Source organism: Hyperolius riggenbachi, chromosome 4 (assembly GCF_040937935.1).
Source record: "Hyperolius riggenbachi isolate aHypRig1 chromosome 4, aHypRig1.pri, whole genome shotgun sequence".
Taxonomy (NCBI): Eukaryota; Metazoa; Chordata; class Amphibia; order Anura; family Hyperoliidae; genus Hyperolius; species Hyperolius riggenbachi.
In genome coordinates, this window is record NC_090649.1 from 487518954 (window position 1) to 487540719 (window position 21766).

General features: G+C 44.7%; 1 protein-coding gene across 1 annotated transcript in view; it reads right to left on the bottom strand.

Annotated features, from left to right (window-relative positions):
• LOC137504869 (leucine-rich PPR motif-containing protein, mitochondrial-like) overlaps positions 1–21766 on the bottom strand; it is a 68023-nt gene that overhangs the window by 11469 nt on the left and 34788 nt on the right. The window contains exons 6-7 of the mRNA XM_068233464.1: positions 17802–17917; positions 4100–4171 (exon numbers count right to left, since the gene is read on the bottom strand). Of these exons, the coding sequence (XP_068089565.1) occupies positions 4100–4171; positions 17802–17917 (188 nt within the window). The remainder of the gene's footprint in view (positions 1–4099; positions 4172–17801; positions 17918–21766) is intronic.

Genomic DNA, 21766 nt, shown 5'->3' on the forward strand with positions numbered 1-21766 from the left:
ACATCTCACCCTCCCAAAAATATCCAAATAAAACAACAACATTACAATAAAAAAAATCAAAAAAAAATCATGTAAATATTTACCTAAGGGTCTAAACTTTTTAAATATCAATGTAAAGATGAAATATTTATATATTTTTTTTTTTTAAACTTGTAAATAGTGATGGATGCAAAAAGGAAAAAATGCACCTTTATTTCCAAATAAAATATTGTCACCATACATTGTGATAGGGACATAATTTAAACGGTGTAATAACCGGGACAAATAGGCAAATACAATACGTGAGTTTTAATTATGGAGGCATGTATTATTTTAAAACTATAATGGCTGAAAACTGAGAAATAATGAATTGTTTCCATTTTTTTTTCTTATTCTTCCTGTTAAAATGCATTTACGGTAAAGTGGCTCTTAGCAAAATGTGCGTACATCAAAAAAGGGCGTCGGGGAAAAAAGGGCGCGTGGTGTAAACGATAAGCAGTATTATCGTTTATAAAAATATTGTGTAGAATTTTGTTTACAAATAGTGTTTTAAGAATTTATAAATCATTAAATAATGTGTATGAGATCGGCAATTCTTAAAACGTTAATCTTCCCTGTTTCTAAACTGAAACATATTTACGTTTGTTAAAAACCCTCCCTGTACTTATCCCTAACCCCTAGACCCCCTGGTGGTGCCTAAACCTAAGACCACCCTGGTGGTGCCTAAACCTAAGATCCCCCTGGTAGTGCCTAAACCTAAGACCCCCCTGGTGATGCCTAAACCTAAGACCCCCCTGGTGGTGCCTAAACCTAAGACCCCCCCTGGTGGTGCCTAATCCTAAGACCCCCCTGGTAGTGCCTAAACCTAAGACCCCCTATGGATAATAATGTTTTACAAACATTAATAAAAAATGTAAATAAAAAAATGTAAATAATTTTTTTTGGGTGGATAATAATGTTTTAGAAATGTTTTAGAAATAGTGATTTAGTATCTTTATAAACGTTATTCGTCACGGGGTCATTTTGTAAAGTTAAATCCTCACAAGCACAGTTATAAAACCTTAAAAATCTTCGGGCACCGTTTGTAAAACGTTAATAATCTCCGGCGCCTTTTTTCTCCCTGTTCGGCGCCCATTAAATGATATTTATAATGGGAGTGAATGGGGCGCCCTTTTTGTCCACTTGTCTCATGCGCCCAAATCTCCTGCTTCCACAAAATGTACCCCCCAAAGAAAGCCTAATTGGTGGCGGAAAAAACAAGATATAGATCAGTTCATTGTGATAAGTAGATGAGATAAGTGATGGGAGGTGAACATTGCTCGGATGCATAAAGTGAAAACGACTGAAGGCTGAAGTAGTTAAGCTTATTACAATCAGAGCCGGATCAACCACATAGGCAATTTAAAGGATACCTTCGCTCCTACTAAATTCTGAAATTGCCACCATGCGTATTTGCGGGGAGGTGCGCATAGGCTTACCGCACCTCCTGCGGCCAGCAGTCTCTCTCCGTTCTTCATAAAAAGTCCCAGTATAGCGCTGGGGAAGCAGAATGTCCCCGGGAGTACATTTGCACTCCCGCAGGAAGACGTGGCCGGTGTGTGTGCCCTCAGGTGCCCAAGCAGACATAATGCGCATGCACGTAGAGTATGTCTGGGTCAGAAGGCACGCACACTGGCCTTGTCTTCCAGTAGGAGTGCGAGCGTATTCCAGAGGACATACTGTGGCTGGGCCGGGCCAAAGTGCTACACCAGGACCTTTTAATGAACGGAGAAAGACGCCGGTCCACGTGAGTTGCGGTAAGCCTATGCGCACCTCCCCACACACACGGCATCCATTTCAGAATTTAGTAAGGGCTAAGATATCCTTTAAATAGGTGCCTACACATCTGCCTTGCACTCTTTTTCAACATGCTTTTCTATGATCCTATAGGCTCTCTTCTTGCTTCATTCCCCTTACACAGCCACATACTCCTCTGTGCCCACCACCTGTGCTGTGTCTCCATTGTACACCCCCCCCCCCCCTTCAGGAGACTCTCCTCACATTGCAAGAAAAGTGACTTCTCTGATAACTCAGCATCATGCGACAGATCACATGAGAAAGTCAAAAGAGAATCTAGGTGTGGTTCCCGCCAGTATAGACATCAGGGCAGCACAGTGATGGAGTTCTTAGTGCTCTTGCCTTGAAGCGATAGAGTTCTAGGTTTAGGCCTCGTTCACATCTGCTGCGCTGAAAAACGTGTGAAAGCGCGTGGTAAAAACGCATGCGCTTGTGCGCGCTTTAGTGCACGTTTCTGTGCGTTGTGCTGCGCTTCTTTAAAGCACGTTTTGCTTGTTGTACCAGCAGCAGTTGTCAATAAAACTTTGTTTTTGTATGTAAATGTATTTTTTTCTCCAATTAGGGGTAAAAAACGCATGCGCTTGTACGCGCTTCTATGCGCTAAAAAAGCGCACCCATTCACTTGCATTGACGTGCGCTTTCCAGCTCAACGCACAGAAACGCATGCAACCCTACGTTTCTGTAACGCTGCTCAGCGCAGCGCATAGATGTGAACCAGCTACATTTAGTTACATAGGAAAATAAATACCTTGCTGATCGCACAGGGCAGTGCACTGTAAAAAGCGCACAGAAACGGCCCTGATGTGAACGAGGCCTTATTCCCCCCGCCCTGGAAACTGTGTGGTGTTTATATGTTATTTGGCTGTAACCTAATGCAACGTACATGTAAGAAAGGGCCCCCGGATAGCCGCTGATAGAGTATCGGTAACATTTCTGATATCCTACTAGTTAATTCTGATAGTAAAATATTGGTAATATTTACCGATATTTTACTATAACCTAATCTTTTCTGAACACTAGTCCTCCCTCTCCCCAAGATTAACCAATCCCTGATGGTGCCTAACCCTAACCCCCCCCCCCTCCCCGTCGATTAACACTTAGGACCCCCAGCGTGGTCTAACCCTAAAATCACCTGGTCTTGCCTAACCTCAAACCAACCACACATAACACTAAGGACCCCTCCCCGCTGGCACCGAACCTCAAAGACAAACACCTCCACCAGTATTCTTACGGAAACCTTAACAGCAATATAGTGGGCACCACCGTGGCCACCCACTATGCAAATTTATCTCTGCAATTTGCATAGTGAGTGCCGGGTGACGACATGTGACATGTGACATAAAAACACAAGATAACTTGGACGGGGCGATTTCTGTCAGTAAGAATATCAGATAATTGTCTAATCTGAGCACCTGTCACCTCCTTTTAAGCAATACCAGTTGCCTGGCTGTCCAGCTGATCCTCTGCTAATACTTTTAGCCATAGACCCCGAACAAACATGCAGCAGATCAGGTGTTTCTGACATTATTGCAAGATTAGCTGCATGCTTGTTTCTGGTGTGCGATTTGGCTGCAGTAGTGTTTGAATCAATCAACAGGGCTGCCAGGCAACTGGTATTGTTTAGAAGAGAATAAATATGGCAGCCTCCACATTCTTCTCACTTCAGTTGTCCTTTAATAGACTGCCATTGAGTAGAGACAATGAAAATGTAAATCTACTTCGTAATTGTTAATAAAGTAAACCTGAGATGACCATTGGGGGTGTATTTATACTTACCTGGGGCTTCCTCCGGACACATGTGTAGCTTGTAGCCTCCCTCTCCGATATCTTGTAACCTTCTCTGATAATCCGGCTGACCGCATTCTTCTGCACATGCATGGCTTACCCCCCCCCCCCCCCACCACCTTTATCGCGCTCCCGCAGCCAGGAATGTTCTGCGCAGAACACTCCAGGGCACGGGAGCACGCATGCGTACGAGCGCAAGACTGGCCAGATTACCGGAGAGGATTAGAAGATAACAGAGCGACCGCAGAGGATGGCCAGAGAGCCCACGAGCCTCATGGTGCTAGAAGAAGCCCCAGGCAAGTATAAAAACACCCCTGATAGCCATCTCAGATACCCTTTAAATATACAATAAAATGGTGGGATATCAAAAAAAATTTTTTTTATAGGAGTAGGAGGATAAATACAATTGTTTATCTCATCAGTTAATTTTCACCTCGGTTTCACTTTAATAAGTGTTTTATTAACATGCATGTGTTCTGAGTAAATGAAATCACTCTACCTGTTCGCTTTTAATAAGCAAGGAAATTTTCCGTCTTAGCAATCCTCTTTGTTCCATAATTGAATTACATCTCTGTAAAAGAAAAAAGAAAGACATTAAATGAGCCAGGTCACCGAGCCCCAATGCAAGCTGTGGTTTGTTTTAGATCTATGTAAGCACATAGATGCAGAGCTGGTATAGGCCTGTGGAGAAGGCTAGACAAATATGATGCAGCCGCACTGTCCCGTTCTCTCCACTGGCTGCCCATTACCTAGAGGATCCAGTTCAAACTCCTGACTCTAACATACAAAGCCCTCCACGAGTTGTCTCCTCCATACATCTCCTCACTAATCTCTAGATATGGTCCCTCCCGCAACCTTCGCTCCTCCCAAGAACTTCTCTTGGCCTCTAAGCGGATCACCTCCTCTCATGCTTGCATCCAGGACTTTACACACGCATCACCCCTCATTCGGAACGCTCTTCCACAGCCTGTACGTCATGCTCCAAACCTGGACATTTTCAAACGCACTCTTAAAACGCACCTTTTCAGACAAGCTTATAACATTTTTTTAGCCCCCGTTTACTTATCTGTTCACAGTGTAATCAGAGGCAAAGGCTCACTGCCTCATCCATTCCTCCCCACGTCTCCTTACCTAGTACCTACCTAGTTTTGGTTGTACCTATGTTCCCCGTGTTGTCTAACTTTGCTTTGTAAAGCGCTGCAGAATATGTTGGCGCTATATAAAATAATAATCTTTAAAACCACTAAATCCTATCGTCCACATAGGAGCCGCTCTGGTCTATCTGGAAGCGTATACACGACCAGTGTTTCCGTGGCGTGTGCAAGCTCATGGCGCTCGTTCCCGTTGGCTTTTACGCGGCGGCGATTAGGGAAGGGGAACTAATGTTCTCAGATCCAATCGCAAGTGCCTGAAATGGACATGACCCCGATCAGGGGCCATGTCCATTCATAACAGTGAAAGTAAAGTGATGTAAAAAAACAAAAACTAACACTCCTTGGTAACCATTTGTATCGCCATTTAGTGGTAAAAAGGTAAAAATACACTCGGTAAATTTTGAATGAAAATTTATAAAGCTAATCCCTCCTCCCCCCCAGTTACCAAACAAAGACAATACAAAATACAAACTTTTTTTTTAATGCATAAATAGTTGCCTAAGGGACTTGGCTTTTTTAATATGCATGTCATGAAGGTATATTATTGTTATGTTACCAAATAAGGGCTTGTAATTAAGCAGAGATGACGCAATCCTGGCATAATAGTCAGCCCCACCCACAGAGCAATCCAGGCATAATAGTCAGCCACATCCACAGAGACCTGAAACTAACTCATTCCACTTTTGTTGCTTCTGAGAGGCGTCTAGGAGGAACTATTGCATTTGCCTTTGTTTGTGCCAACACTATGCATTTAATACTTTCTAAATTGCATACCCAGAATAAGTAAGTATGCAGACCAGCAGTTGTGCCTCACTCCAACATGGTCAGCTGTACGCAGGTGTGCCAAGGCTGAAGCCAAAAGATTAATGTCACAGACCTGCAAATAGTATTTTAAAACATGAGAGCAATATGGCAGTCTATCTTCCTTTCACTGCAGGTTCTCTTTAAACCCATGTATCTGGCAAAGGATGCATGAAGAAGCTAAGCAACCTAAAAACATATGGCGTGCTTAAACAGCCGCTCCAGGCACAGATGCTTTCTAGATATGTGTAGGCAATCCACTGCAATACTGCAAGAGGCTCCCCGACAGAGATGGTTGATGACACGCTATGAATTTTGGTTTGCTGCAAACCTAATGAAAATGATATGCAGCTTAAGGCTCATACACACATCAGACTATAGTCTTTGGAAACTGAAAGATCACAGACCAATCTTACAACCCTTCATGTAGTATGAGAGCCATACTCTACACAGTCTTTTCTATGGAGCTGAACTCCACATCAGAAAAAAATCTTTGTAAGATGCTGCACACACAGATGCTGTACAGACACAAAAGATCAGTATCTGCAAAAGATCTGTTCCTGCCAAAAATCCATTCCTGCAAATTGCAATGATAGTCCATGAGATCTGCAGATCATCATACACACATGATTTAACTGACATTCATCTGCAGATCAAGCAATCATCCGCAGATCTGAAAATCCATCCTGGTGGATCTGATCTGTAGATGAATGTCAGTTAAATCATGTGTGTATGATGATCTGCAGATCTCATAGACTATCATTGCAATTTGCAGCAATGGATTTTTGGCAGGAACGGATCTTTTGCACATACTGATCTTTTGTGTCTGTACAGCATCTGTGTGTGCAGCATCTTGCAAAGATTTTTTTCTGATGGGGAGTTCAGCTCCATAGAAAAGACTGTGTAGAGTATGGCTCTCATACTACATGAAGGGTGGTAAGATTGGTCTGTGATCTTTCAGTTTCCAAAGACTATAGTCGCTGGATCCAGGGGGGGGGTTATGAGGGAGGGTGCCGGACATGTGTACTAGCTAGCACCTTTAGAATCGTACCAGGACAAAAATGTCAGGAACTGCTTTTTCCTTTTTAAAGTTCCTGGTCTGGAGCCCAGACACAGGTCACTTCCTGTTCCACAGACTGCCATGTCTACAGGCTGCAATCTTTCCAAAGAGTTCAGTCTGTGCCTTCTCTCTTGCAGACCGAACAGTGGGATAACACAGCAGAGATCTGGAAAACTTGGGATCTCCCAGAAAGAGGAGCTCCTTATGGTGGAGTATGTCATGCAAATGTTATATATAATACCAATAAAAAGAGTACCCTTCAAACCCAGGTTGTGAAACGGCAGAAACGGCATATAAGCTTTGGGTGTGATGCATTCGTTCACACTAGCGAATGTACACTTAATCCGAACATTTGTATAGCGCTTTTCTCTTGTTGAACTCAAAGCGCTCAAGAGCTGCAGCCACTGGGATGCACTCAGGAGGCCTCCCTGCAGGGTTAGGGAGTCTTGCATTTAACACCTTACTGAATAGGTACTGACCCTAGCCAGGATTTGAACCCTGGTCTCCCATGTCAGAGGCGGTGCCCTTAACCTCCTTAGCGGTATGCCCGACACTGTGTCGGGCATACCACTCGGTGGCCCCAGGAGTCCCCCATGCTTAATTAATTTGATCCATTTGCTCCAAAACCTTAAGCTAGCACTAGGCTAGCTAGTACACATGTCCGGCACCCTCCCTCGTTGCCCCCCCACCCCCTGGATCCAGCGATCGGCACATCCTCTCTTTACAGCTCCGGTCTCTCTAGGGGGAGGATCGGGTCTGGGCATGACGTCATGACGTCGGCGACGCCATGACCTCATGTTCAATCCTCCCCATAGTGAAGAGCAGAGCTGTCTGGGGAGGCTGCGCCGATCGCTGGATCCAGGGGGGGGGGGGGGGGGTTATGAGGGAGGGTGCCGGACATGTGTACTAGCTAGCCTAGTGCTAGCTTAAGGTTTTGGAGGCAATAAATCAAATTAATTAACCACCCTGGCGTTCTATTAAGATCGCCAGGGTGTCGGCGCAGCATTTCTTTTATTTTTTAAACCATGTAGCTAGCCTAGCGCTAGCTACATGATTCCCCCCTCCCGGCGGCGTCATACTCCCCTTTCTGATCGCTTCCGGCGCATTAGCTCATCCGGAAATCCCGTTCTGAATGGGATTTCTTGGAGGGCTTCTCCCGTCGTCATGGCAACGATCGTGATGACGTCATCTGGAGTCCCGATCCACCCCGCAGCGCTGCCTGGCACTGATTGGCCAGGCTGCGCAGGGGTCTCAGGAGGGGGCCCTTACGCGACGGGTAGCGGCGCATCGGCGGCGATCGTCCCCCACAAAAAAATTTTTGTTAAAGTCGGCCCAGCAGGGCCTGAGCGGCGCCCTCTAGCGGTCATGGACAAGCGGAGCTCGTCCATACCGCCACGAAGGTTAAGCTGGGGACAGAAACTAGCAAAACCTCCTGAGCGGCGTAACACTCAGGAGATAAACCAGTACACTATCCAGACACTTCTTGAAACGGTTAGGTCACTCTCCAGGCAAAGTGTAGTTAGGGTGACCAAAGGGGCAGACTTATCTCGCCCAACTAATTACCACCTCCGTAGGGAGGGCATAATGTAACTTGGGAGGGAGGTGCCTCAAAACGAATAACACAATTAAAAATAGTTCAAGGGGAACTTACATCAGAATGACACATAGTTTAGGGTAAAAAAAAAAAAAAAAAGGTAGCTTATTTCACAGGCGCTCCTAGCCATGCTACACTAGCCCTAACTCCTGAGGGAGCAGGTCGACTGCCATGAAACGCATTGTTTTTATTTATTTTTTTTAAATAAACTACTGGTAAATCTTTTTATTACCCTAAACTACGAGTCATCCCGAGGTACGTTCCTCCTACCTTTAACCTGTTTTTAAGTGTTTTACTTTTTAGGGCGCCGCCCATCCCCCCCCCCCCCCACGGGGCATAACACAACCCAAGCTGTAGCTTCAGCCCACCCCCACAGCCACCTGAAACCGGTCTCCCTCAATCACACTGCTTCTGGTCATGTGATCAGAACTTTAACACAGGGATTTTTATCTGTAGCAGCCTCATTGCACACAAAAAACTATTCCATTGTACTATTAGACTCATGCCGAGCGATTGGATATAACAAATCTCGCTATAACTTCTTTATGCATGTGCGTGTGAGTGAGAGGGGGGGGGGGGGGGGCGGTATGGGGGGGAGGGGAGAGAGAAGGGGTCACTTTAACGGCAATTTCACGTGCAAGCTTAAAAGAAAAACTACACTAAAAGGACACCCAGTACAACAAAAGCCATTTCTAGTACACAGAAGAATTGCCACAGCCTAATGGAGGCTTACAAAGGAATACAGTAGCTGCTTAATCATGCCAATCTGTCATATATTTGTCCTTGGCACAGTAAACCGCAGGTTTGTTTAAAAGAAGAGGGGGAAAAAAAACAACAAAAAACCCAAATGCTTCAGAAGACCAAAGAACTGCGGTTTAGAACTAAATAAGAAAGAAGGGGGGGAGGGAAAGAATTCTATCCGTCTCCAATTATACTGCCAAGCATTCAGAAGTGAGTTTGGGATCATAAGGTTAATTATACATTTAATAAGGTGTCAGGAAGATAACTGCTCGTTTCTTTATAAAAATTAAAATGTACAAAGCAAGTTCTCTTTAAAGTATAATTACCTACACTTACGCATACAAAAGGACTGATTTCAATCTGTTTTATAAAAGGCTTTCAGTACAAGTCAATTCTTGAGAGAAAAGGAGAGGGAGAGACACACACAAAAGTTGAACTTGGGGAGGGGGAAAAAAAAAAAAAAGTTTAGATGACAAGCTGGGGAAAATCAAGTGTCTTTCACGTACTGTAAAGTGATGGATAAACAGCGGAGGTATGAGGGAGCTGCGGCTTGTAAAGAGGACCTGTAGAGAGCACTAGAACTGATAGGACTTGAAAGCATTCAGCACAGAGCTGAAAAGGAACACATCTCACCTTGTTTACTCGGGGCCAGATTTGTAGTTTTTACTGCCCAGGCCACTATGACCAGCGCCCCCTAGCCAACCCACTCCATATACACACACTTTCATTGGTCCCGGAAATCAATGTATTTAACCACTTAAGGACCGTAGGCTTACACCCCCCCCCCCCCCCCCCCAGGGACTGGGCTATTTTGTAGTAATTAGGCCACTATTATGCTGGGCTGCCTGCTGTGACATGGTGAGTGGGGGCACCTGTCACTACCTAAACTAGGGGGCACCTGTCACTGCCTAAACTGGGGGGGGGGGGGGGCAGCACCTGTGCTAGAGGCGTTTGCAGTTTAATTCTTACTATAGTCCTAGTCTAATGTCCCACCATTGCTAAGTTCATGTAAATTTGGCTCCACCCATGACCACACCCACATCCTGGTCCACGCCCATTTTCTGGCACAGCGCTCTAAGTGGGCCGCATACCTCCCCCTGGAAAATTTTCAGCGGACGCCCATGGTTATGTGCAGCCAATGCCCACCGCAGAACATATAGAAGCCGGCAAGCTGGTCTGTGATTGGTCAGCATTTCCCTGTGATGAGCGCAATCTTATGTCCTGGGAATCGGTTTTCAGCACTGGTGATTCTCACAAGAAGGGTGCTATTTCATTATACATTATAGGATCACGCTATGGTATACTTGGTTTTATTCCCTTTTATGTATTTGACTTGTGAGGATTGAAGAAGCCAGGATCTACAGAGAAGTTGAGATATCACTGTATAGATGCCCTTTTGCTGTCTGTGATTGGTCAGCCATTCCGTCTGGAGGATTTCCCTACACCCATGTGAGGTGAAGGACCTTTAAAGTGGACCCCTATAGGAATTGGAAATACTTAAATAAAAAAAAAAATGCTTCATTTTTACAATTATGTATAAATGATTTAGTCAGTGTTTGCCCATTGTAAAATCTTTCCTCTCCCTGATTTACATTCTGACATTTATCACATGATGACATTTTTACTGCTGACAGGTGATGTCAGTGGAAGGAGACGCTGCTTGGTTTTTGGCAGTTGGAAAAAGCTGTAAATAGTCATTTCCTACAAAGCAACGAGGTTTACAGACAGGAAACTTCCAGGAGTACCATGGTCCTCACAGTTTCCTGTGGGAGGGGTTTCACCACAATATCAGCCATACAGCGCCTCCTGATGATCCGTTTGAGAAAAGGAGTAGATTTCTCACGGGAAAGGGGGTATCAGCTACTGATTGGGATGAAGTTCAATTCTTGGTTACGGTTTCTCTTTAAAGGCAATGTGGAGAAAAAGGACATTGAAGCGAATATCATCATAAGAACTTTTATTTAGAAAGCTGAAATGTTTCATGTGTTACAGTGAGAATTAGGAGTGAAGCAAACCGATGGTCATTTATTGCAGTGGGTTTGCGGAGTTACTTCTAGTATAAAAATTTGAATCTCAATTTGATTGTAGCGTGGAGGAGCGCATCTGCCACCTTGAAGTACAAGCTCATCTGCATGCTCCTTGTCCTCATCAGGGTCTGGACCTGACCGCAGTTTGTCGTCATAACAGACTTGCGTGAGCAAATGCTCACATAAGAGATTTGGAAATAGTGAATCCATCACAGGGGCCAGCCGGCCAATGGGAGGAAAACAGCGCAATGGGGGGTGAAAAACCAATGCAAGCTTAGACTGCTGTGCAAATGGTCAGTAAGAGGCAGTGGGGAAGGTACGTCAGGACTTGGCCATTTTGTGTACTGGCCGCTTCAGTTGGCCAGAACCCAAAAGTGGCCAGACTTTGGGTTTCGACAAAAACATTTACAACAGACGGTGCGCAGTTTAAAAAAATAAAAGCAAAAAAACCCCAGTAGGTTGAAATATGCAGAAAGAAAGTGCTTCAGCTCAAAGTTCAATGAGTAGCTGATTAAAAGACACATCTTTCAACCTGCTCTGAGCACCAGCAGACAGCCTGTGGGCAAGTCAGGATCCTCAGAGTGAAGAACACCACTTCACCCTCAAGAATGGACTCGCCCTTTAAATGTTACCCACAGCTAGATGGGTCTTCAGCGCTTCTGGGATATTTTGAGCCTACCCGTTGCCTATTGCAAATCCACTGCAACACACTTAAAGAGACACTGAAGCGAAAAAAAAATTATGATATTATGATTTGTATGTGTAACACAGCTAAGAAATAAAACATTAAGATTAGATACATCAGTGTAATTGTTTCCAGTACAGGAAGAGTTGAGAAACTCCAGTTGTTATCTCTATGCAAACAAGCCATTAAGCTCTCCGACTAAGTTAGTCGTGGAGAGGGCTGTTATCTGACTTATTATCTCAACTGTTCCTGGACTATTTACTTTTCCTCTGCTAGAGGAGAGGTCATTAGTTCACAGATTGCTCTGAAAGAATCATTTTGAATGCTGAGTGTTGTGTAATCTGCACATATTATAGAATGATGCAATGTTAGAAAAAACACTATATACCTGAAAATAAAAGTATGAGAATATTTTCTTTGCTGCTAATCTTCTAATAATTATTTATAGTGCACAACCAATTCACTATATCATTTTTTTTTTCGCTTCAGTGTCTCTTTAACCTTCCTGGCGGTAAGCCCGAGCTGAGCTCGGGGTAAGCCGCCGGAAGGCACCGCTCAGGCCCCGCTGGGCCGATTTGCATAATTTTTTTTTTGCTGCACGCAGCTAGCACTTTGCTAGCTGCGTGCAGTGCCCGATCGCCGCCGCTACCCGCCGATCCGCCGCTATCCGTCGCGCCGCAGCCGCCCCCCCCCCCCCCCGACCCCGTGCGCTGCCTGGCCAATCAGTGCCAGGCAGCTCTATGGGGTGGATCGGAATCCCCTTTGACGTCACGACGTCGATGACGTCGGTGACGTCATCCCGCCCCGTCGCCATGGCGACGGGGGAAGCCCTCCGGGAGATCCCGTTCTTTGAACGGGATCTCCGGATCTCCGATCGCCGGCGGCGATCGGAGGGGCTGGGGGGATGCCGCTGAGCAGCGGCTATCATGTAGCGAGACTTTGTCTCGCTACATGAAAAAAAAAAAAAAATTTAAAAAAAAAAAGATTTGCTGCCCCCTGGCGATTTTTTTGCAAACCGCCAGGAGGGTTAAGCAATCGATGATCTTCTTAGAGCAATTGACCTCAAAGATAAAAGATACACATCCCTACAAAGCGTAAAACCATTAACTTCTTTATTCATAGTGTATGTCCCTGACGAGTTACTTAGGTGACGAAACTAGTCGGCTGGGGTCACAGACGTTAAAATTAACTGGCGCATTGTATTGATGGTTGGAGCAAATTAGTGAGCAGTGCAGTCGGAAGCCAGTCAAAGCACAGGGAAGAGCCCGATAAAACCCTAAACCAGATGTTTTCAGCTTGAGCATGTAAGTATGCAATTTTAACCACTTAATCCACCACTACAGAATGTCTACGTCCTTGGTGACTTCATCTAAGCCACGAGGACATAGATACAAGTCTAGCTGAAGCACAGCTGTGCAGGGTTGGGCACTGCTCCTGTGCACACCTCCGGCACCATCTGCTGTAGCACTAATGGGTGAAAGGGAAAATTTGCTCCCTAAGCCAGTAAGATTCATTTTTACAATTAAAAATACTTTTATTTTCTCTGTTCATCGTAAACTCTGTAGCATTATTTCAGAATCAAAAATTCTCACCATAAATTGTGAGAGGAACATAACCTAAGTTTTGTGATAAACGGTAGAAATAGCCAAACAAAATGTGTTTTTTTTTTACATCTACAGTAGCTCTTTTTTGTTTTTAAACTATTGGTAGAATTGAGAAATGTGTCCCCCCCCCCCTTTTTCCCCATTAGTATGCATAGAAAAAAAATAGTTTGAGGGAAAAACGCCATACAATGAAAGCGGAGTTTGTTTTGAAAAAAAGGTGTAAGAAGTAGGGGTAAAGTTACTGCTGATTAAATAAGGAAATAGCTAAAATGTTAAAACTGCTCAGATCCATAAGGGGGAAAACAAGGTCTGGATGCCAAGCGGTTAAATAAAGAAGTGTGAGGGTGAAGTGGTGGACATCACTCCGATCCTAATTTGTGAATGGCTGCTTGGTCAGAGTGGACTGAAGAACTTGTGTGTGTTTATTTAATCAGCTCATCATTGGACTTTATGAAATCGAAGCGCTTTCTCTATGGAAATAAAAATCTATCCATGTATGGCCAAATATTACACCTCGTTTACAGCCAAGTTGGCAGCAACACCTTCCTTACTAATTAGACTGATGAGGACTATGAGGGCTGTAGCAATATTGACACGCCTCCAAATTTTAAAGGGAAGCTAAAGTGGAGTGTGATAGAGGCTGCCATATGTATTTCTTTTTAAAAAATACCAGTTGCCTGGCAGTCCTCCCGATCCTGTGTCTATAATACTTTTAGCTTTAGACCCTGAACAAGCATGCAGCAGATCAGGTACTCTGACTGGTTTTACTGGATTAGCCATATGCTTGTTCCGGGAATTTGACCCACACTACGTATGCTAGAAGCCCAACAGGACTGCCAGGCAACTGGCATTGGTTACAAGGAAATAAATATGGCAGCCTAGATATCCCTATTACACCAGGCTCCCTTTAAAGGGACCTGAGCAGTAGATAAAAATGAAATTGGTACTTACCTGGGGCTTCCTCCAGCCCACCGTAGGCATCGAGGTTCCCCGGCGTCCTCTTGGCTCCTCTCCCGGTCCCGCTGGCGACTTCATTACCGGCGACACCTGGGCCGAATGTCGGCCCAACACTTCCTAAACGGTGACGCTCTGCATCATGACGGTGGTCAGTGTGACAGTCCTGCACATGCTCGGTTTTCTAACTCTGAACCGCTCATGTGCAGGACGGTGATGACGCGTAGTGTGTCCATCCAGAAAGTGTCGCGCCGGTAATTAAGTTACCAGCGCGACCGGGAGAGGAGCCAGGACGACGCTGGGGGAACCCCCGGCCTACGCTGGGCTGGAGAAAGCACCAGGTAAGTACCGATTTTATTTTTATCTACTGCTCGTGCTCCCTTTAAGAGTACATTGCTGAATAGGATGAGAATCTATAAACAGAGCTCCATGTGACACTGGTGACTATAGATACCCGGCATTCTTCAGGACGACTAGGATTACGTGTGCCACCTGCATGGCAGAGGCGTCCTATCAGAACGTGTTTGTGTACGCCAGCGGTGGCAGCTCTCGGGTCCCCCGTGGCTCACGCCGCATTGCCTAAGCTTCATATTTAGCACAAGTCAAATGGCAGGAGCGCGCCTGGCTCCGTTCCCTCATCAGGGCTAATTTGCCAGCGTGTGCCAGTGGCCAGAAAGAGCCTGATTTGTCATTTAATGTTCCAGTGACGCAGGCGGGAGTGAAAAGCAAAATTAGATCGTAAAAAGCAATCAGGGAGTGCAGGTGATGCCAATATAAAGAAAATGGATCTGTGAGAGTAACACTTGACCGGCTTCTCTGTCTACGTTCAGAGAATGGGCACATTTATGGCTGTGATGTACAAATACCTGGAACTGCTCCAGAGCAGGGCTGGATTAGCCATAAGGCACTGTAGGCACGTGCCTACAGGCGCATGATGATAGAAAGGCGGCTCACTTCTCTCCCCTAGTGCCTCCCTCCTGCCTTCCCTATGCAGAATGTTGATAAGAGTGTAAATGAGCGGTTACTCACCCAGCTCTCTGCATTCCACTGACGAGATCTCCCTTCAGCCGGGCAGAAGCGGAGCTAGGGTTTTTAGCACCCGGGGACAAAGATTTTGCACCCCCTCTGGACAAAATGGGTATGGTCGCACATCAGAATGTGGTTGTGGTCATGGGTGGAGTCAAATGTTATTTAGATAGCCATACGTTCCACCTTACCCCATTCAGATAGCCAGATGTGCCCCCCTTTAAATAGCCAATAGCCTTGTTTTTGCTCCTGTTAATGTTTCTGCACTCCTCTGGAGAAGGAGGGAGAGAAACAGAGACACTTTGAGCAGCCAGCGAGCCGCCTTTCAAGCACATGGGGGTGCAACGGCCTTGCTGAGCGCCCTCAAAGTGCTGCGCCCGGGGACACATGTCTCCCTTGCCCACCCACAGCTACGCCTCTGCAGCTGGGGGCACCTATAGCTACATAATACTGAGGACACCTTTGGCTACCTAAGGTGCATCTGTAGCTGCCTATGATGGGCAAGGGAAGCAAGGGAAGTAAGGAAGAAGCGACAGCTGAGCCAGCCAGCAAATTTGCGATGCAGTTTGGTGGGGGTTTGCGGGTTCATAGAGGGCGGAGTCTAGGGTGCCAGGACATTTGTAGCACTGCGCAGGTGCAGAAAGCTCCCGGCGACGGGAGCGTAGCGGGCCCGGTGTGCGCGGCCAGGCATATGCAGTAATACCGGGAGCACTTAAAGAAGATCCAGGACGACAGCGCCAAGGGAGCAATCAGGCCGGACGAGGCTGGAGGAAACCCCAGGCATGTATGAATTTTTCTTTTCATTTCAGGTTCCCATTAAGGCAGAAAAAAAATTATGAAAGCACCACAAAATACAGTGAAATTCACAACAAAACAGAAAAGGGTCAGTTCTTAACCACTTTGGTACCAGCAGCCTCTGCCCCCTTAAGGACCAGAGGCTGCTGGTACCGTAAAACCCTGCTTCCCGACGAATCACCGCAAAAATCCACCACTCCCGCCGTTCTGTCCACGCCGCAGGCTCCCCTCTCTGCCATCTCTATGACGGCAGAGCACTGTGTGCCGGTCAGGAGCAGCTTTTATTGGCTCGTGACCCTGTCAACCAATGTAAGCCAACAGGATTGGCTTGATGACAGGGCCAGGAGCCAATGAAAAAGGCTCCTGACCGGCTCACAGAGCTCTGCCGTCATAAAGACGGCAGGGTGAGTGAATTGCGGCGGGGACAGAGCGGCAAAATCAGCAGCAACGGCAGGGACTCGTGGTCAATGCGACGTAGAGTCTACGTCCAGTCACCACCTGCTGGACGTAGATTCGTACTGCGTCGGTCCGGGAAAGGTTAAAATCAATGTACTCTTCAAACATGTTGTGTAAGTGGAACTCCGCTAACAGACTCCGTCCACCAACAGTGCAGGAAAAACGGGCTGCTCAGACCCCAAGTCCAGTAGTGTAGAAAGTGGATTCCGCACGATGTTGGTAGAATCAAATTTACTTTATTGAATCACGTACATGACAGGCTAAAATCCATCACCACATGCTGACATGTTTCGGACGCTACACGCCCTTAATCATAGCATAGGTGCAAGTGAACAGGGATGACCCTTATATAGAAAGGCGCCACGCCCAATGACACATGTTTACAGACCCCACCCACAAAAAGGTGTGTACATAAAAACTGAGGGACAACCTCAATCAGTGTTATCAAATACATAAAAACATAGTACAAAAGTAAAAATGTAAATACATACGATTAAACACGGCACAATAATACGCAGCAATGAATATAGCAATCACCATGAATGATGAAATGAACAGGCAATTGTATCGAACAAATCACAGACAGGGAAAGTACACCCACATTAAGTAACTGAATTCAAGTCCCATCTGGCATTAAGGCCCCTCGGTGAGCGAAATGAAAGATCCAATATGCCTCCCGAGTAAGGAGTCGTTTAGACACGTCCCCTCCTCTTATAGGCTTCTGGACACGCTCAATACCCTGGAATGAAAGAGAGGACATATCGCCTAGATGGACTAATCTGAAATGCTTGGCTACATTGGACACCTCCATGGTCAACCACCCAGCTCCCCTATAATGCTCCCCTATTCGTTGCCTGGGGTGTCGAGTAGTACACCCCACATATTGAAGATGGCATGAGGAGCATGAAATAAGGTAGACCACAGACTTGGTAACACAATTAATGTATTGTTTCATAGGGAAAATTTTCCCATTAGAAAAAGATATAAACAGAACGAGTGGATTGATGAACAATACAATAATTGCAAGTCGAAAAATTACATCTGTAAGAGCCGAGGGTGGTTAACCAACATGGGCGTTGAACACTGGTGGAGAACATACTGGGGGACAAAATACTCCCCAGTGTGGGGGCCCTCCTACTGGCGAATCTAACTCCTGGTTTAAGAATAGCATTAAGGGCAGCGTCGGCCTGTAACACAGGCAGGCATCTCCTCACAATCTGTGTAACCTGTCTAAATTCTTGACCATAAGTAGTCACAAAAACCTTCAAACACTAATATTGATATGAACAGCGTGACAAACGTACCTGTAATAACTGTGTGGCTTCCTCCTCTCTTCCCGATTTGACGTACCGAACAAAAAGCTCTGTAGCTGGGCGATATACTGCAAACTGATTGGCTAACTTCTCTGCTACGATGCTCACTGCAAATAATGAAGAGTAGGCATTGGTCAGCATGTACACTGCGCTCACAGCATTATACGTAATAGCCTGAGCTTACAGAGGAACTCCAGTGAAAATAATGCAATAAAAAAAGTGCTTAATTTTTACAATTATAATATATAAATGATTTAGTCAGTGTTAGACCATTGTAAAATCTTTCCTCTCCCTGATTTACATTCTGACATTTATCACATGGTGACATTTTTACTGCTGGCAGGTGATGTGACTGGAAGGAGATGTTGCTTGCTTTTTTTGGCAGTTGGAAACAGCAGTTATTTCCCACAATGCAACAAGGCTCCCACAGCGTGATGTCAGAACCTCAGAGCTGTGAGGCGCTGACATCACACTGTGGGAGGGGTTTCACCACAAAATCAGCCATACAGAGCCCCCTGATAATCTATTCAAGAAAAGGAATAGATTTCTCCTGGGAAAGGGGGTTTCTGCTACTGACTGGGAGGAAGATCAAGTCTTGGTTACAGTTTCTCTTTAAAGTTTACCCGAGGCGACATGATGAGATGAACGTGTATGTACATTGCAAAACATTAACCACTTCACCACTGAGGGGTTTTACCTCTTGAACACCAGAGCAATTTTCACCTTTCAGCGCTCCTTCCATTCATTCGTCTATAACTTTATTATTACTTATCGCAATGAAATGAACTATATCTTGTTTTTTTTCGCCACCAATTAGGCTTTCTTTAGGTGGGACATTATGCCAAGAATTATTTTATTCTATATGTGTTTTAATGGGAAAATGTGGGAAAAATTATTATTTTTCAGTTTTCGGCCATTATAGTTTTTAAATAATGCATGCTACTGTAATTAAAACCCATGAAATGTATTTGCCCATTTGTCCCGGTTATAAAACCGTTTAAATTATGTCCCTATCACAATGTTTGGCGCCAAAATTTTATTTGGAAATAAAAGTGCATCCATCCCTAATTACAAGCCCATAGTTCATAAAGTAACAGTGTTATACCCTCTTGACATAAATATTAAAAAAGTTCAGTCCCTAAGGTAACTATTTGTTTTTGTTTTTTTTATTGTATTTTTTTTTTTAAATTACAAAAAAAAATAAAAATGGGGAGTGTGGGAGGTAATGAGTTAATTTATTGTTTAAAACTAATGTATTTGTATATGTAAAATGCTTTAGGGTGTAGTTTTACTATTTGGCCACAAGATGGCCACAGTGAGAGTGTTCATGCGACCTGTAAGCGTCCGGAATACGTAGTAATACTACGCATACGTAGTAATACTACGCATACGGAAGTTTGCTACAAGGACATCTTGTGGCCAAATAGTAAAATGACATCTACTTTTCTTTTTTTCAATAAAGGACATATTTTTATTTTTAAAATTAACCCCTGACCTCCCACACTCCCATTAGTTATCCATTTTTTTATTTTATTAAAAAATGTTTTTTTTTTTTGTTTTTTTTTACAAAAAAGCAAAAAACAAATGGTTACTTTAGGGGCTGAACTTTTTTTTCATATGTATGTAAAGAGGGTTTATTACTGTTTTATAAATTATGGGCTTGTAATTAGGGATGGACGCAAAACTGAAAAAACGCACCTTTTTTTCCATATAAAATATTGGCGCCATACATTGTACTAGGGAAAAATTTTAAGCGTTGCAATAACTGGGACAAATGGGCAAATGTGTGGGTTTTAATAACGGTAGCATGTATCATTTTAAAACTATAATGGCCTAAAACTAAGAAATGTTTTCCCATTTCTTTCTTATTCCCGTTAAAACGCAGTTAGAATAAAGTGACTTAGCAAAAAGTACCCCCAAAGAAAGCCAAATAGGTAGTGAAAAAAAAGTTATGGATTGTTTGGTTGTGATAAGTAGTAATAAAGTTATAGGTGAATAGATGGAAGGAGTGCTGAGAGGTGAAAATTGCTCTGGTTTTTTAACTTCTAGCCAATTGACGAGAATGCGGTGGCAGCCCCAGGAGCGCTCAACACCAATTGGCATGAAGTCCTGGGGGCGGAGATTGCAGGGGATCCGGTGTGTGCATGCCACATGTGACAAGATCTGCTGGCAGACAGTGCAGCTGCATCCACAGTCACCTAGCACACAATGTATGTGTTTGCTGCATATGACCAGAATAATTAAATACAGGCTTTTATTACCAGACAGGTACAGGACAATGGGGCAGATTTATCAACACAAATGCATGCAAAATGGAGGGAATTCTATTGCAAAAGTGAAAATTGATGTATGTGCTGCTTTTTATTTTCTTTTGGTTGTGATAAATCTGCTCCAATTAACTTTGATTCTGATTGGTAAGTCCTGAGTAGGTGTGCATATACAGTATATTTGTTCTGCCTGCTTAAAAGCCTTGTTCTCTTATGCAATCCTGATTTTCTTAATGAATTATCGTTTATTTTGCTGTTGAGCTACTGTAATAAAGAAAATAATTTAGGGTGTATATACACATCCAATTTGGATTGGCCAATTAACTCCCAATTTTACATCTCCCAGTAGTATGAGAGATTACCTACTCAATTTGTTCATGGTCATTACAGCCGCACGATGCAAAGCCTCGTCCAACTAATCGCATACACTCGTACCCACGTCGTTACAAGACAAGTTCATTTTGGCACAAAATATTTATTCTCAAGCCTACACGTTGTTGTACAGGTAGATCTGCCAAGCACCTTCATTCAGCATTAGCTCATCATTAACAAATAAAGGTTCTAACAGAAGTAATTACACTTTGGGTGAATCTGTAAGATTCGCCCTTTCCTGACCTCTGCCACCACCAAACTCCTCATCCATGCCCTCATAATTTCCCACCTTGACTACTGCAATGCCCTGCTGTCTGGTCTCCCTATGACCCGAACAGCCCCACTGCAGTCCATCATGAATGCAGCAGCAAGAATTATCCACTGCTCCCATCGCTCCACCACGGCGGATCCCCTCCTTGAATCCCTCCACTGGCTTCCTATCCAGTCCAGAATCAGATTCAAGACACTGTGTCTGACCTACAAATCCTTCCACAAAACCTGTCCAACCTACATTTCTGATCTTACTCAGAGGTACACACCTAGCCGCTCACTCCGCTCTTCCAATGAACTTCGCCTAACCGCCCCCCGCATCACCCAGTCCCATGCACGCCTCCAGGACTTCTCAAGAGCTGCTCCAACACTATGGAACTCCCTATCTCCACCCATTAGGGCAGCCCCCTCCTTCAACATCTTCAAGAAAGCCCTCAAAACTCTGGCCTACCCCCCCTCACAAGTGCTCTAAACCCACAGCTGAACTCTGGTCCCCTACCTTTCGTGTCCTTACCTCTCCCTCTAGATCGTAAGCCATTGGGCAGGGTCCTCCTTTTGTGTTCTACCTGATCATGCACCTCCATTACTGTGAACCCATGCTATGCATCTGAGTGAACCTAACTTGCCTAATCTCCATGCTCCATCCAGTGACTGACTAAGCATTGCCTTGTACTCATACTGTGCTGCATGATCTGGTCTTTTTTTGTATTCATGTATTGTCATATTGCTGTATGTCACCCCTAAATATTGTCTGTAACCCTAACTAATGTCCATCGCTGCGTAATATGTTGGCGCTTTATAAAAACAAATAAATAATAAATAAAAATACACACACACAATTTTGCTTGGCGCTTATACTACATGGAGGATGAAGATTGTGTGTGTATACACACCCTGAAATCTGAAAATTATTTATATGAGCCTGGACGCAGGGTCTAGTCCTTGCAACTCATAGCTGCAGCGGCAGAAGTGTCACCCTGGGGGGGGGGGGGGGGGGGGGGGAGGGGTAGACGGGACGACGACACTTCCACTAGATGCAGTGGGTTG